The sequence below is a fragment of the Lutjanus erythropterus genome, chromosome 15, assembly GCF_056507025.1.
Source record: "Lutjanus erythropterus isolate fLutEry1 chromosome 15, fLutEry1.hap2, whole genome shotgun sequence".
NCBI lineage: Eukaryota > Metazoa > Chordata > Actinopteri > Lutjaniformes > Lutjanidae > Lutjanus > Lutjanus erythropterus.
Window position 1 is genome coordinate 9,581,714 of NC_139331.1, and position 18,314 is coordinate 9,600,027.

At 40.9% G+C, this 18,314-nt stretch overlaps 1 protein-coding gene across 2 annotated transcripts in view; it reads right to left on the reverse strand.

Moving 5' to 3' along the window:
• kif26bb (kinesin family member 26Bb) overlaps positions 1-18,314 on the reverse strand; it is a 41,931-nt gene that overhangs the window by 10,208 nt on the left and 13,409 nt on the right. For both annotated transcript variants that reach the window (XM_084737536.1, XM_084737537.1), the window contains exons 6-12: positions 13,641-13,850; positions 11,788-11,881; positions 8,835-9,106; positions 6,189-6,366; positions 5,839-5,977; positions 4,972-5,131; positions 1,437-4,578 (exon numbers count right to left, since the gene is read on the reverse strand). In XM_084737536.1, the coding sequence (XP_084593662.1) occupies positions 1,437-4,578; positions 4,972-5,131; positions 5,839-5,977; positions 6,189-6,366; positions 8,835-9,106; positions 11,788-11,881; positions 13,641-13,850 (4,195 nt within the window). The remainder of the gene's footprint in view (positions 1-1,436; positions 4,579-4,971; positions 5,132-5,838; positions 5,978-6,188; positions 6,367-8,834; positions 9,107-11,787; positions 11,882-13,640; positions 13,851-18,314) is intronic.

Here is an 18,314-nt window from a genome sequence, read left to right on the forward strand (position 1 = left end):
TGGTGCTCAAAGTGCCCAAAAACATTACAAAAAACAAAAAAAGATCTCTTTCCAGAAACCAGAGACCTGTTTTCTCAAGATAATTTATAGTAGTGCTAATGTTACAGCCCAATGGAGGAGGATGACATTAATGTTTTCAACCCACATTCTAACAAGCCACTCATTCATGAGCAGATGTAGGCTTCTTTTTGCAGGGAGAGAGAGTTGGTGGATGCAGTTCAGTAAAAGACAGTAGCTCCTACATTAAACTGCTCACAAAAAGGCCTGTGGGCAACTCATCAATCTACACCAAAACTATTTAGATGGATAAATAGCACTACAGGTAAGAGGAAAAATATGTTTTTTAGATTTTGGGTGAACTGTCCATAATCTGACAATTTTAATATTGTAGTTATTTGGGTTGGTGTGGATGTGCCAGAATACTATTCATCATATTCACACAGCAGGCATTTTCCTCTGATGTCATGCTCTCAGTGTTAAGTTAAAATGGCCCACTGCTGTGTTTCAGGTTCCAAATCGAGAATCTGAAAAATTGATCAGCAACTACACATATAATGAAGAGTGAAAATCTGGAGGGGCATATTTCAAGCTAAAACAACATATTTGATAACCCACTAGCATAGCCATCCAGCCACTTCCTAGCTAACATTACCATTTGATAGGAAAGGTGTAAATTAATTCTGAAATATAAGGCTTTTTATTTAAGGCTGGAGGCAAAATGCACTGGACCTAATGTAACGTTAGCCAATAATCTTTCTGTTTCTTCACCCAACATAAGAAATATTATGTCAGTAATGTTATGTGACATTTTGTTCATTACGTCCAATTCTAAAGTGTGTTACAAACACTTCAGCAGTGAGTGTTTTGGGTGGCAGTAATGATGTAAGTCAGGTTAGCGAGAAAGTTGTTGAATGTTGCATTAACATTAACTGTTGTTGAACTGTAGTTAATGGGTTATCAAATATGTAATAGTTTGAAATATTTCTCTACAGATTCATATGACTTGAAATCTAAAACACAGAAGTACAACATTTAAGCTTCCCACCCTGAGCATGACATCAGAGGAAAATGTCTATCGTGTGACTATGATGAATTGATACATTACAGGTTCAAAACAGCAGATTATAAACGTTTCTGCACATAACTGCATTACAATGTAACAAAAATCATGAGAATGACAAAATGTAACTTGATGATACTGTACTGAAATTAATAGATAAAAGCAGTTGCTTTAAGAGGAAAATATATGAATCAATCTAAGATGATTATTGCGTGTTATCATTAAGATGCTCAACATGTATGTTAACTTTAGACACTGAATACACAAAACTAACACTTAACACCAACAATACACTTTGCACTTGGATTAGGTTCTGATCTTTCCAGAAGAGAGAGTCACTCAGTTCATAAAAGGCCAGTTAATCCAGGTCTTTTACCTGTGTTGCCTCTCCTTCGAGATGACCGGCTGCTGCGAGCCACACTGAGGAGAGAGCCGCTCCTGTCGCTAACAGAATCTCTGTTTGACGTGCTGCTGCCTGTGGCTTCACTGTCCCTCACCATGCTGTCATATCCACTGCTCACCATGCTGTTCCTGTTAGAGAAGTGCAGGGATGTCTTCCCCATAGCTGGTGGCAAATCTCCACTCAACACACTAGTGGTGTCACTCGCGTGCCCACTCATGTGATCAGGCGTGCGGGGAGCAGTCACCCGGCTGTATGGCGAGGGAAGAGCGGCCATTTGGTCCAGCCCTCCTGAAGTGGGGCTTGGGGCCCTTTCCTTAAGGAGGTCTGAGAACCGGCCGTTGACAAACCCCTGTATGGCAGATTTTGTGGATGAGCATGTGGAGCTCTGGCTCGGAGTCCGACTGATGGAGTGATAAGACCGAGGAGGGGAAGAGGACAGAAAGGAGGATGTGCGCTCAAAGCTAACAGTTTTACTGTCAGGGGAAAGACTGTTACTGCGGTTGATGGACTGACGCAGGGCCTTGTGGGGGAGGCTGAGGTTCTTGATGCTGGGGGCAGACAGTCGACGGACTTTGGGGCTCGCCATCTTAAGTTTTCCCACAGCAGAAAGCTTGGAATGGGTATGCCTAGCCGACTGAGTTACAGGCTCTTCAGAGGGAAAGAAGTGATGACCCTGTTCGGACCGAGGATTCTTCCTGGGGCTTCTGCTTGCCCTCGGTAAGGTACAATCTCCCTCATTACGTCCTCTATGACCTCCCTTACAAGCCCCTTCAACACTTCCCTTGGAGCTCCCTTTAGAGCTCACAGAGGTGTTACTGCTGTCTCTGTCCAGATTTGGGACGTCCCTTGGGATTCTACCAAGGGAATTAGTCCTGGTAGCCAGCTGCTCCAGTTTGGCATTGAAAAGCCTGCTGCTGTCTTCAATGGGTGACTTCAGCCTCCCACTCATATTGTTCACTCTTACACCTGAGGCCTCAAACAAAGATTCAACGCCCTTTCTGAGAGCACTGCTAGCATGCTGTGTATACTCTGTTCCATGTTTCCGAGGAGAGGAGGCGTGGAGGCTGTGGTTCGCTGGGGAGTGCTGTCTGCCGTGCCTCCTCTCCAGAGTTACCCGCGGACTACATGGAGTGGATGATGTCACCCCCCTTGGGTCTTTGTAGTCGTCTGCTGCGTAACCACCATGGTAGCTGTCCGGGTGGTTGGCATTTTGCCAGCCTCTCGGCAAACTACCTGTTTTAAAGGAAGCTGGGGCGGTTTCTTGGCAACCAGGTGAAACACCAATTCTCTTGGGGGCATTCCCAACACGTCTGGAAGAGACTTCTACCCCCTCTAAGCCCCATGGAGTGTTTGTGGAATAAACATGTTCCCTGTCTCTAGGGTGGTTGTTGTCTGTATTTCTCTGCCTCCTTCCACACATTTTGTTTTCTGCAGTTTCATGGCAGAAAGCTGAAACTTCCAAAACCTTTGGGTCATTAAATGTTTGGCTAAAGGCTGAGTCTTGTTTTTCATGTGTCTCAGAAGCAAAAGCCCCACTGCTCTTCTCAAGTGCCTTCTTGTCATATGAACATTTGATATTATTCCCTCTGAGCTCAGACTGTGGCTTCTCTCCTGTAAAAGTGTCAAGAGGACTTTCTTTTTCTTTTGCGCTATCCAACTCACAATCCATATCTGTATTAATCAGCATGGGGTTTATAAACGAAGGTAAGAACCTCTTTTCCCTCTTGAATTGACACTGAGCCTTTTCAGCATTAGCCTCTGTAGCTACAGACTGAGCTACAGAGCTGCTTTTTGTTTTAGAGGAACCTTTAGCTGCAGATTCTTCGCTGACATTGCTGATTATCCTGATCGGTTGAGAGCTGGCAGAGTCTTGAGCATGTGCCTGTGATTGGGTCGTGTCTCTGATACAAATAATGTTTCCACCTGTCCTCCCTTTGTTCAAAGCTCCACTGATGGTCACCTCCTCCACCATCGAGAAGACAAGCTCATCTTGACCTTTTAGGTCCAGTGGCTGTTGAACAGTTACTGTGATAGTGGCCTTCATTTCCTTAATGTCCTCTGGGGGGCGATTAGGTAAGACATCTCCAAGTATAACACTGTTAGCCAGGGAGTGTGAAGAGGAGCAGGAGGAAGAAGGAGATATGGGGGAGCTCTTGCCAACCGGTGAGGCCCTTTTGTCTGGTTTGAACCAATCAGCAGCTTCTGTACTTTCTGTTTTGCCTGAAGGCTGAAGCACAAGTGAACTTGTTATAGCCATGCTCTGAGCATCAAAGTCCTTAGTAGAGAGGTTATCATCTGACTTAAGATTTCCACTTTTGGGCAGTGTCGAGCGATTAGTCTTCTTTAGACTGAGAGTTTGATTCAGCAGTTCCTCACTGGAACTGGTCGCACTGCACTCCTCACAGTCATACAGACCTGAATCCTCTCTCTGAAAACTGTCTCCAGGGAAAGCACCATCTGTTTGGTTTTCTCCAGCAGAGGTCTGCCCACAGCCTAACGCCTGATTCAACAATGTCTGCGTTGTCTCTGATGGTTCAGGGTCTGTCTGTTTCCCTGTTTCTTTCTGGGGTTGTGATTTGGCTGTGTTAACAGGAGGCCCTTTTGAGGAAGACTTGAGCATTTCCAACATTGTCTCACTTCCATCAATACAGCCCAAGCGCTCTTGAAGTTCAGCAAATGTGTCGCATTTAAGACAGTCCCTCCCCGGCTTTGTCATGTCTGCTTTCAGCACTTCGATATTCCCTTGAACGGTTTCTTCATTCTTCTTCTCTCCCTGCAGTTGAGGAATTCTCAGAAGCTCCTGAAGCAGAGCAGTAAACTCTGGATCATCCATGTCAGCCTTGTTAGGATGCAAAGAGGGTATGATGGGCACAAATTCAGGTTGTGCCAGTCTTGAGGTAGCTCTGGACTGGACCAAGCCATCTGAGTCTAGCTGGATGACCGTGTCACAAGACTGGTCACTACTGGAGCGCTCATCCAGTTCACCACGCAAACGGAAACGAGAGACGTCAACATCTACTTCTTCAGTGGAGTGGAATGCCCGCAGGGACAAAGAGTGAGGCCCTCTCTCATTTCTAGTCAAACTCCTCCCGGACGGAGAGCATGAGGTGGACTGCTGTTGGATGAAGATATATTGTACAGTTAGTTCTTGAACTGGACTAAGTGAAACATAAATCAACAAATAAATCATTGGGATGCCTTAGAAGCAATCACATGATCAAAATATACAGGAAGTTTTAAAACAAATGAACTTCTTAAACTCTCACTTCCTTTACAAAAGGGCATCAACAAGGGATGGGATAGGATGACATACAGTCTTACCGCATATTTTTTAGCAATTGTGCTAAAAACTCTCAGATAAGTTTCTCATGCTGAATTTCCATCATCAGGATAATTGTAATTCATGAAGCACAATAATTTTGACCAGGATAATTACAACATAAAATTTTCATATTGTCCTATGCCATTAAAAGGTTTATAGAAAGACATTCAAGGGCATGTACGGTACCTTCGTCCTCTTTTGCGTCCTGCGGATGCGAGAAGCCAGCTGGATGGTGGATAAGGTCTCTTGAAAGTGTGCCAGTGAATCAGCAACCTCAGCGACCACTGTGGTATGACAATTTATATGGCCCAAGGACTCTCGAAGGAGCATTGTCAGTTTACTACCCCTATGCAGAGACAGTGCAAATGTGCATTAATTCAAAGGATACAACAGTTATTTTGATCTCCAAGCTACCAAATCCATTAGTTTCCAAATTTAATTTAATTTTCACTGTCATCCAACATATGTGTCCAATGAGCTACATCTCACTGTCACAATATTAATGCAGTTAAAGGCTCATTTATGCTAAATGTTAGATATGTATATGTCTATGTAAGGAGCCTTCTGTCTGTGCATTTTGTCTGTATTTCTGCACATTTTCTGAAAAGTTACAGACATCGACAAAATGCAGCAGTACCTCCAGTAGTTGTGGAGGCAGCGTAGCCAGTAGTTGAAGCATTACATGACCACAGGACAAAACAAGAATTTTTAAAAATCCTAAAGTATTGGAAATTACTTTCGTCAATAAGTTAGTGAAATGAATTTTCCCATCCACATCTCGCATGTCAAAATTGTATGATTTCAGCTGCTTAAATGTGAATATTTTCTGGTTTCTCTATGACAGTAAATTAAATATCTTTGAGTTGTGGCCAAAACAAGACATTTGAGGACGTCATCATGGGCTTTGGGAAACAATGATCAAGCCTTTTCAACACTTTTTGACATTTGACAGGCAAAAAATTGTCAGTCCATTAAACAAGAAAAAGCTATGAAATATAATTGTTAGTTGCAGCCCTAATTTACATCAGTAATATTGTGAAGTTAGATTCTTACTTGTTGGGGGTGCTTTTATGTCCACTTAGTAGAGACACGACAGCAGGGCCCACTTCAGAATATGGAGGCTTGTTTGTGATCATGCCCCTCATACCACTACACACATCTATCATGGTCAACTTAGTGGGGCCACGTGAACCTACAGATGGAATCAGAGAGTAGAGAGGAGAGTCTAAATGCAAAAAGGTTTTCATGTTTTCAAATACAGAACACAAGAAATATAAGCTGTATATTAAATAGTATCAAAAATCAGCAGAGAATTTAGGGTTAGCTGTGTAAAATAATTCATGGGGAAACCAACAAATTCAGCAGAGACAAGCCGCCTTGGTAACTGAATAATTCATTACAACCTTTGCCGATGGTGCTGCTTTCTGTGCGAGGGGGCTGGACGTGGAGAGTGAAGAACATTATGGAGGTGTGAGACAGGTAGGTAACGAAGTCATTGTGCCGACGTGCTGCAATGGCCGCGTCAAGGAGGGAGGCGGCCCGCTCAGCAGTGGGAGCCTTCACCCGGTTGTGGTTACGTAGCTGGAGGGAGGGAAGAGGACAGTCAGTAAAGACACTTTTCACATAAACTACTAAGTTCCAGTGTGAAAGATTTATAGGAATTTATTGGCAGAATATGGCAGAAATGGAATATAATATTTATAAGAATGTTTTTATTAGTGTAAGAATTGTTTATCTACAGACAGCATGAGTCCTCTTCCACAAAGGTTGCCATTTTGAACCACCATGTTTCTACTGTAGCTCAACAGACAAACCTGACAAACCAGACAAACACTGGCTCTAAATAAGGCCTTTCATATTATGGCCACCGTAGTTTCTCCTACGTGTTTGGAAGGGGAGGGTGAGACAAAGTGTCTGCAATCTAAAGCTCACTGCTAAATCCTACACACTGGCCCTTTATAATAAAAAACATCTTCCATTTGATTTTTCTTCTGTCAGTCTGCCACATGTATCCCACCATTGTCTATCAGTATGTGTGTTTTGATTCTGGATTATTAAAATAACAAATTTAGAGAATTGACGATTTCCCGCCCCTTTTTGTTCTGAGCTCCAGTAACAGTTGAGTAAACCTCACCCTTGGTCAACTTTCTCTTTTTCCTGTAAAACAACATGCAGGATCATATCTTCCATAGGGATACAAATAATGATTACTTTAATCAGTTAATCAACTTCTTGACTAATTGATTAGACGTTTGGCCATGAAACGGTGAAAATTGTTGATCAGTGTTTCTTAAAGCCCAAGATGATGTCTTTGAATGTCTTGTTTGTCAGCAATCCAAAGATATTAAGTTTACTGTCATGAAGGAGTAAGGAAAGATTACTCAAACTGATTAATCAATCACCAAATGGTTGGCAATCAAATTAGTGAGTTAAAAATCAATTAATCAATTAGTTGTTGCAGCTCTAACCTTAAAGTAGCTAATTTTAGCAAAAAGCTAGTTAATATGAGCAAAATGTCAGCTAATTGTTTAGTGTATATTGGCTAGCTACTTAGCCATTATTTTGATAACATTAGCTAATTTATTATGTAAATATATGTTGCTTTTCTAGCTTTTGACCATCTGCAAAATTTGGTTTTCTTTTCAACATGGACACGCCTAGCACATAGCATATCTACATACATAAAACAGGACAGGAGAAAGCTGCTCAAGCTTGCTCAACTGTCATTTGAGCACAAAACAAAAAAGGGGCGGGACTTAGGAAGAGTCAATTACTTAGCCTTGTCAGAGGTTTGCTCTTCCTGAACGATTTCTAGTGTTTACTGTGATGTCATTTATCCCAGTGACAGAGTGTTTTGGAAGAACAGCTCTATTCATACAGTAGGTTTCATTTTCCTTGTTTTTAATGAAGAAATAGAGAGAAATACACGTGAAGTGCTGACTTGCAACTGACATACAGCGGTGCGAGGGAGGAGGCTGCTGCACAGCCATAATAAAATCAGATGTAATCTTTTTATTCAGTCTAATTGGTTTCACTCCCTACCAGTATTATCTTCTCACATACAGTGTAGACCATTATACAAACAGACTACTGTATCTGTCTGAATAAACATTAACAATAACCCTACGATATCAAGGGGGCAAAGCCTAAACTCTAATTTCAAGGGATCCCAAACGAGAAATCTGAAACACTATCTGTAACATAGGGTGTCTATAAAGTCTCTTTACAATTTAACAAATTTATTACAAAAGCAAATGAATAGACAAATCTGTGGAAATTATTACAAAATGAAAAGTAGATATTGAAGTTTTTTTTGCCTCATTTAATACACCTCCATTAGTTGCATGAAGCAAATCAAGACAGTACTCGATTTCTTGCCATGTTCGCTGTAGCATAGCCTCATCAATGGTGGCAACAGCATCAGTGATCTTTTGCTTCATGTGTAAAGCATGAATGTGATTAAAAACTTTGATAACCACTGAGTACATAGAACAAATCTGATTAACATATCACATCAATTGCTTTTGTAAAACATTTTTTAAATTGTAAAGAGACATTGTGGACACCCTGTATATCATTGACTCCTACTGAAAATGAATGAGCAATTAATTTGCTTTTTGGAGGCCTTCTAGGAATCTGGGCTCAGTTTCTGGTTTGTAGCTGTTAAAATGACTGTAAAATAACACTTATTTTTGTGTGAATTCTCAAATTGATGCACTGCCAAATTGATACACTGCCAAACTGATGCATTGCCAGCGAAGCAGAGCCAAGAAATTGTCACTGCCAGCAACAGAAAATGTAGCCTTTGCTCTCTGCTTTACAAAGATTGATTAGATTACACATAGCCAATAACAGTAACTCTATATAATACTACATTTTAATGGTTTTAAGGCTAATTATGGTCTTTAAAGGAATACACCAACAATGTGGGTCAATGGACACTTGTGTGCTTGCAGTTGGACAGAGATATAGACTGAGAGGGATGCAGACAGAAGCAGCAGTTTATTTAACAAGACCCTTTTCCAAATAAAAAACACTTTTCCGTCTACCTGAATCCCATAGACGGGGTCCTCCTGGAGTCTAATGTGGGCTTTTGGGCTGTCCTGGACGCTGCCTAATGAGGGGACGACCTCCCCCAGCAGATCCCTCAGCGTGTCCTCCTCTCCACAGCAGAGCTCTATAGCAGACACCGATACAGTCAGATCGGTCCAGGTCTTCTCCCTCCGTCTCTCGATGGCACTGTACAGCCAGGAGATGGCACAGGGAATGAGCCCGAGCTTCTGGATGCTCTCACCGCTCCCCACCATGCTGGACCAGGAGCCTGTGGCAGACAGGAACAGAGCACACACATGTATGCGTAGGCGATTAGAGGGGGGATGCCACCCCCCTTGTTAACAAAATGACTAAAATGCATTTTCCTTGTCAACCTTGTCATCCTCAGTCCCCATCCCCAAATATCATAGATGGTTGTGGTGAGGGGTCATTTAATCGAATATGTTAGTCTAGTCTGCCTGACTCATTGATCCTTTATGTGACTGAGGTTCAAGTTAGAATCTATGGCCCTGACCATGGCTCTGAAATATCAGCAGCCCCTTCAACGCTGGCCAAAAAACCCACTAACACACATTTATCAGCAGAAAAACATGACTTCCACAGAGTTTTATCATTTGTTTTTCCTGAAACACATTTAGAGTGAGACTCAAGTTAAATCCAACTAACAGAGTTAACATAAACATCCTAATTCAATCAGTCAAAATCATAAAAGGCCTAATAATCAGATTTTAGACTTTTTAAGACTTTCTAAGCATTAGAGTACTACATTAGAGTTATACTTACTTACACTTTTATTTAATAGTACTTTAATAGTACTTTTTTGTATATTGTTTTTATTAAATGCTGTAATGTGTCATATGATTTTCCAATCCTTGTTTCCCCCTTAAAAATCACCTTTATTTTGAAAAAACACTCACTTATTTAATTAATTATCAGAATTGATATCTCTTAAACTTGTAACAAAAAGTATCAGTATAATATCAAATTTTAAAAGTTTGGTATCACCCGTCCCTACCCTGCAGTATTCCTATAATATTCTTAGAATATTCCTGTAGTATTTGTATGATCATTCAGTAGCTCTGTGCTGCTGAAAATACGCCCCCAGACTAAGCCACATCCGTAACTAAATATTTCAGGGGATACATGACTACAGATGTTGTGATGGTGGTGTGGGGGCAGGGGGTGCTCCCACTGGACCATCCCCCCCTCTAAAAAATTAACAAATCACTGACTGATGCTGTATGCACATTGTACATATACATGCACATGGGCACCCCATCAGCACATACAATGTACACTTTGAAGAAGATGATTTTCAAGCTAGTGTACTAATTCCATGAGTTTCAAAGTGGGGGCTGCCAAGGGGGCCTCACTAAACTGGAGGGAAGATGAGTTAAAAAGCTAAAAGTAAAAAATATAAGTAAAGGATAATGAACAGTGAGCACATCATTATTGTAAAACAAATTTATTGTAAAACAATCCCAAAATATTAATTTTAAAATTACTTTATGGCTTTATTTCACAATTGTGACCTGCTTGCTGCACATTATCCCGCTTGTTACATGATTATGTACCAAAATCCATAATTTGATCAATAATTTTATTGCTCCTCCAGAGTCTGTGATCAGAACTGTGTCCATAGCAGTGGTATGTTCTTAATAATAAGTGTCTGTTATACATAGCAAGAAATAACAGAAATAACAGACCTTAGAATGCTAGTTGACCAATCGGAATGATGTACTTAACAAAGTCATGTAATAATTTTTATTATCATGTGTATTTTTCTCAAATATAATGTATTTATAATGAATTTTGAGTTTTTTTGTTTGTTTTTATTTGCTTTAGTAGGCTAATGTCAATGGGTTTTTAAAGACACCTTACAAAAGGGGAGCCCAAGTTTGTGAACACTAGCTTACACAAATCACAAGACACTACAGGACCATACACACACTCACAAATGCAGAAATAAAGATGGAGCAGATTTACAGAAACACACTCACAAACATTTTCTTGTGGACCGGTGCCATACTGTATCTGTGAGTGCACTTTTGCCCCACATTATTTTTGAGTTATGGGCCTGTTTTACCCTCTCTCGTCTTATCCCAACTCTAATTGAATGAGGATGGGAGAATTGGTTTACTCCAATTAAAGGCCGAGCCGCCTGCCGTTATTCAGAGAGAATAGTATTCTGTGGAGGAGATTGATATCCCCTGGCTGGGGGCCACATGCAGTTTGTATTGGCCAACTAATTCAATCAGATTTACGGAGAGTGGCGTCATGTGAAAAAGCAGCTCCAAGGAGACCCTGTCCTTACCCTGTACGTGTGTGTGTGTGTGTGTGTGTGTGTGTGTGTGTGTGTGTGTGTGTGTGTGTGTGTGCGCGCCACAAATCTATTAAACCCCTTCACAGACGCTAAGTGCAGGGTTCCATCTCTCTAATAGCAACGTATCACAGTCCATTTTGTTTACAGTCCCCTCTGAGCTCAGTGCTTCAGCAAAATAAAACAAAAAAAAATATGAGTGTGTTTTTGTGCAGAATGCTGACAGGCAATGGGAAGCTTTTAAAAAAAGCGTATGTGTTGTATAATTGATGAATAGGCTTTTATTTACAAAATAACGGGTGAAAGATGGATGACTGAGAGGAGAGACTTGAAACGGCAACACTTTTCTGTCACTACCGTGGAAAAACGTCATGACAGAGGGAAACAAATGGAGCAGGAGGCTGGGAATGTCTATCAAGATTGATAAGAGGCCGGGGAGAGAAAATAGAGACAGCGAGTTTAAGTGATAGGTGGAGAGTGAATGATAGCGGGAGTGGGACAGAGAAGAAGCAGTAGGGGGGTGGGGGTGGGGCTGGGTGGGTGTATGGCCCTTGAGCGCAGATAAAAGCGTCCCACTCCCATCTTGAGATTTTAACCCGTGGCCTCTCTCACAGTGACCGATTACTCACCCACATCAGCACATCCCAAACCCAGAACGCATCCGTCGCTGCCGCTGAGCACGCAGCGGATGACATCAGCCAAGACGCCTGCACACACCTCGGCCTGGACAGGGAGAACAAAGGACAGCGAGCATCTTATGATTCATCCGAAAGAAGTACGTCCAATGAAATGAAAGAAGTGAGGCAGAGGAGGGATGCTGCATACTGATTCTGCAGATCCCCTTGGGCTCAGATACTGTAAGCAGAGCTCGGAGAAGGTTGAATATAATTGATGGACTGTGTAATTGTGGTGGCTATCCAGGCTCTATCAGTTTTCAGGTCATCAGACAGAGAGAGCAAGCCAACCATGGTGTGTAACTATGCAGGAAGATATGTGGAAAATATGCACTGAAAACTCAGAACGCGTCAGATTAATGTCACACTATTAAAGTATCTGTCAATATATAACAAATCCACCAAAACAGATCAGTAATAAGATGCACAAAGAGATACACTGGAAACCATAAGTGGGTTGGCCCTTTTCCACCAACATGGAACCAGCCCTGTTCCAGCTAAAGCACCTAATTCCACCAAAGTGGGCGTGTCAACAGGTTGTAAGTTGTTCTGCATCGTGCAATGTCTTCTGTTGATGAACGCTTGATTCCACCGGTTCCACTCAACACTAGTAGAAATGCAGGCTGGTTCAAAAGATAGCACCAAAGTTCCAAGAAGCTTGAATAGAACCGGTTCAAGAACCAGAGCATATTTGGTGAAAAAGAGCCCTCAGAGACAATCTGAACAACCAAATCTTTGTATATTAAACTTACATTTGTCTGTTAGTTACCCATACCATTTAACAATGGTCCCATGTGACATATCGTTCACAATATTTATTTGAAATGAAGATGTCAAATGTTGCAACTTCTGGGGACAGTTGCAAAATGATCACGAGACAATTGCAACATATTAAAGATACATTTAGTTTCACAAACTTTTGCTTTTTGTCTCAAAAAGCAACAAATTTTAAAAATATGCAATGTTTTAAAACAATATCATAGTAACATAAACACACCGGTGATGTATAAAATAACATGCTGGCGATGACACTCTGGAATTTAACTTGGTAGGTTGCTACAATGTCAAATGCTGCAAAAGTTATGTTGCAACTACATTCCTGCAACAACTTTGTGTTAGTATAGTAATAGGTATTGAGTTTTGTTTGTTTATGTGTAAAACATAAGTCTAGCGTGAGTCAATGTGCAGATGTTACAGATGCTATTCAGTCTCTCTGTAAAGCGAGAGACAGGAAGAATTGAAAAAATTGCAATACAACAAACATTTTTAAAATATTTACATTTGTATTTGGGTGAACTATCCCTTTGCGCACCATTCAATGACTAATTTATATTGTTTTATGTAACTGTGTTGTCTTCTTTATGTAAAAATACAGCTGCGTGGTTTGTTTTGATATGGCTTAGCTCAGTTTAGTTCAGCTTATTTTAGGTTGGGGACAGTTGAAACACACTGTTGTCCTAATAGTCAGGACAGACCATCATATGCTAGCTAAACACATTGACCTACACATATGCTTGTCACCTACTCAAACTCAGTAAGTTTCAATTAATTCACACAAAAGGTCAGAAGAGTATGACAAAAAGCAGCTCACCAAAAAGAATTCCTTTCATACCTCCAGTTTTTTTTTTCAATAAATGCAGGACACATGTTGAATATGCCTGCAGTCTTCCTGGTCAGGAGGAAATCTAACTAAGTATGTACAGTATGAATATCATCACTCTACCATGTGTCTGACTGAAGGAATAAGGTTTGTTGTAACCATCCCTTGTTGCAACCATTCCCAGTGTAACCAGGATAAAGAACCAAACCTGGCTTGAATCTTGAGGATAGGCAGCGTCAACGCTGAAGGTCTTCAGAAGATTTTTGCCATCCCTGTCCAGTGTCATCGAAGCGTGTATTTGGCTTCTGCTGATTGGTTCCATTATGGTGACTCTTTTCTTGGATGGGTCAATCTGGAGAACAGGTGGTTGGCCTTGGCCCCCTGAGAGTGTCGGACTCACCCTCAGCACGACTTTGACCTGCACACCAAAAGAGATGGAAGCATGTTGAAAATTACATATGATATGAAGTGTTGAGTACGCACTGAAATTTAAAATATGATGGGGTACACATACATGGCTCTAGGAATGGCAAAAATAATTCTACCACTTTGGTCCAGTCTAGCCCATAAATATCTCAACAACTGTGAGATGGACTGCCACGAAATTTTGTACACACTTTCATGACTGTAATATCCATAGCCATGACTCTTAGTCTTGTTTAAGTGTAAATATTTGATGCTGGAAACACCACACACAAAATTCCAATTACCTCAATTGTAACTGAGAGGTGACAGAGAGACAGACATCTCAAAATCTGGACAAATAAAACAGAAATTGTTTGCATGGTTGCAGTCGATAAGTTAGATAAGTTAGAAAATATAGTTTTGGTCATTGGGGTGTTCTAAGTTATGGTATATATTATGGTAAAAAACACACATGCTGACACTGTCCAGTCTTACTGTCCCGCTACTAGCATACTACAGTTGTGCTAGGTAAGCTAGGTAAGTGGCTAGCCAGAGGGGTCTCTTCTAACCCAAATCATGATCTTTTCCTTAACATGACCAAGTAGTTTTGGTGCATTAACACAGCCAAACTGTGACGAAAACTGAAAAATAGAAGAAACATTGAAAACAATGAGTCGACTATGTCTAAAAGTGCTTCACACAGCACACAAACTATGGTCCTGTGTCTGACCCATTCACCACACCATCAAAATCTGCTCCCTTCAAGGACTTTGTTGCTCTTTATACTTCATTAGCTGAATTCCTAAAGCCTTTCTGCCAGAGCCTGTCTGACAGAAAGCTCTCAAGTCGAACTTCTCCCAATGTCAATAGTGAGCAGCTACCATGGTACCATGGCAGCTACAGACTGAGAGATCAAATGCCTTTTACAAGGGTTGGTGTGAGGAAAATGGCCAGCACTTACCTTTGTATACATACTGTATAGATACTGTATGTATATATACAGGAAAGGGCTAAACATCCTAAACTACTCTGGGACAGAGAAGAAGATTCCATTATTTATTTAAGGCAAGGGGTGAGTAGGTGCTCTGCTTTTACAGAGCAACATGTATGTAAGTGATTTCAGAAGAAGCCTGTGATCTTCAGCTTGGAATGTGAGCGCCATGTAACTTTTGAAACTAAATACCAGCAGCAAACGGAAACTGATGAAAAAATTATGAGTTTCAAAACAGTAAGGTTCAAAAATATCTTCATATTGAATTCAGGGTTTCAGTCGATGCACCCAGGGATTTGAGAACTCTGTACACTGTAAAAATAAAAACAGTTAAGAAAGTTTGCTCAACACAGGACTATTTTTTTGTGTCAACTTAAGTTCAGAAGTTCACTCAAAGTGCTATCTTAAGTTTGCAAAACTCAACATTGCTATTCATATCTACTCATGTGCTTAAGAAAACCTAAATTATTACATTTGGCGAACTAATACACATTACTTGGTGACAAACTACATAGCATTTTGAGTGAAGTTCAGTACAGAAGAGCAGATATGCATAGTAATGTGAACACTAGGAGATCTGAATAGTTACATAAAATTTGACAAACTTTAACGCATAGCACTTTGAGTGAACTTCTTTACCTAAGCTGGCACAACAAATGAGCCCTCAGCTGAAAAAAACCCCAAAGGCTTTGCTGCTGGTTGCTTTATTTTTTCAAGTTTTCTCAAATTTCCTCTTTTTTTTCAGTCAGAAAACTCTAAAATATATACACAGACCGCATGCATGCTACAAAATCTTAAAATTGATATGTTGTCACTTGTGGTGCTTTTTTTCACATCTAAAAATACATTGCTTTTGAAAAGAGGTTTGATTCATGTTTGATTCATGTTTACTATGCAGGGTTTTTTAACTCAGGAGCCTGACATCAAATGTAGCTGTAAGAGAAGGGAGTAAGAGTCAGGCTTCAGCTCTGAGCCCCTGCTGCTCAGCTATGGGAGGCTAAGTTGCTATTTTATGCAGCGTGGGTTGCGAGAAACCTCAGTTGGAAAAGGGAAACCTTGGCAGAACAAAGTAGTATATGTCAAAAAGGACTATGTTTGAGGATTGGGGTGGTGACTGAAAGATGGTGTACTTCTGCTGTTGTAAGTGTTCGATTCACTGAGGCAAGTTTGTACTATTTAACATGTGGTAATATGTGGTTTGGCTTCATATAATCAACTGATTGTATAAATACACTCAACAAAGACATAAATGCAACACTTTTGTTTCTGAGTTGAATTAAAAAAAATCTAAAACTTCCTCTTTCAAAGGTTAATTTCTCTCAAACAGGTGTGACATAAAAAGACGCCGATTAAACAGCAGCATTATTGCACTGATGTGCATCGGGCTGATCACAGTAAAAGGCTACAGAAAAGCTACAAATGCCAACTCCCAGGAGGGCAAAGTCATAACCAACCCTACTCTGACTCTGATTGGCTAGTGCTCATTGCCTTGGTTGGGTTGGTTACATTTAGGCATGAGGATTGATTGGTCAGGGTCAGGGTTAGTGTTAGGGTTGCGATGTTAACCGCATTACTGCAATATGGTGGTCATGTGATGTCTAACACGGGGTTGAGTTCATTTCTGTCATTTATTTATTTCTGTCCTTATTCTACAACGTCTCCAAAAACCAACCACCACCAACGTCTCCTCTGAAAGGGATACGATTCCACCAGAGCCAATGTTGTAAAGGTACAATGCTAGCAATAGGGTTAGCATTAGCTTAATGTTAGCCTTTACTGGTAACCTTGCTTCATGGCTAACCACCTTAATTTTTCCAGCAGTGGTGAAATAACAAACAATACTTGACTTGGTCTTGAGGAGCTGCAGCATTTATTAAGTGACACACTGTAACCTGAACTGTACATTTACTGCCAGACTGACAGATTACTACTAAGTTTAAATTTCTGCTCCACTATGAGCAGCACTGTCTCTCAGTCTGCTGCTTGCGCTGCCTCCCTCACTTGCCTGCCGTGCACAAACATTATGCCCTGCCCTTAGTTGAAATTGTTCAGTTCAGTGCCTAATTAATGTTTGTCTTCAAAATAAAACTGCACATTTTAGAGTGGGCTTTTATTGTGACCAGTCCAAGGCACACCTGTGCAATAATCATCCTGTTTAATCAGCATCTGTATACCACACCTCTCAGACGGATGGATTATCTTGCTCACTAACACAAATTTTGTTCACAAATGTATTAAAAGATAACAGAAATTTGAGAGAAATAGTTTGCTTGTGCAGAAAAAAAAGTTAAGGTTTTTACTTCAGCTCATGAAAAATTGGAGCAAAAACAATTGTTACCTATATTCCTGTTGAGTGTACACTAGTGACCAACATGTTCTTTAACATTAAGGTTTTCCTGGCTGCAGTAGACAGACAGTTGATTCACTTAGTTCAGAAACATGCTCTTACAGCTGCATGGCTATGCATGCCTCCTGCTATATTTCCACATGTCATGACATTAATTCCTTAATGCAGTTCTCTGCAGGAAGCCTTAGGATTTAGAGGCTTTAAGGTCTTAAATTAAGTTAGGTCCTGACTCTGACAGCATTCAACAAGGCTTATAGGTCTTAGTCTGCAGGAAGCCAAGGAAACATTTACCTCACAAAAGACAATAAGCTCTATTAAGGCTTATAAACCAGTTATAAAATTATTCTTAATCAGGATTCAGGTCTGCAAGATTGCAAGAAGCCATGCACACCGTGACGCCCAGTCGATTATGGTTTTCTTGAGATCGTCCAGGACTGCATTACACCACAATGACATCATTGACAATCTGAAAACCTGGAAGCATCTGCCACATGATCAGTTCCCAGTGACTGTAAAGGATTTTTTTTCCTTCTGCTCTCCTCATAATTTTAGTACCTTATGCAAGAAGTGGCTCCCTAACCCTATTGAACATGTGTCAAACTCTATTTATGAGGGTTAAATTATTCAAGAGGTCCATTTAAAAGTGGAGAAAATCCTCCTCTGTTCTCACACACATTCTTAATGTGGCACGCAGAGGCACACAGAGCTGAGTGCTTGGGCAGGTGTGGCTGGCAGCGTGGGTCTATCTGAGCCCTTATCTGTAACTCTAGACCGAACCCAAGAGTCCATCTATCTGAGACAAGGGGAGGGCAGGCAGCCATATTGATCTGCCCAGTTTCTCCCAGAGGAGGCGGGTGGAGGGGAGGAAAGGAACAAGATGGAGACATTAGCACCACATTACAGTGTATCATAAAGAAGGGGTGATATAGGATCTCCTCCAAATTGACTGTGATCTCTTTACTCCACAACAAGGGTGGTAAAAACACTTCCAAGGTGGTGGTTGTGGGCGAGGACGGTGGACTGCGTTGATGTATGAGATGAGCTGCAAAGAGCCGCACAGAGTCAAGAGTTCACATGTGGTGAACTGTGAACCCAAGATGCACTGATCTTCATAAGTGCAGCTAATGGATGAAGGCTAC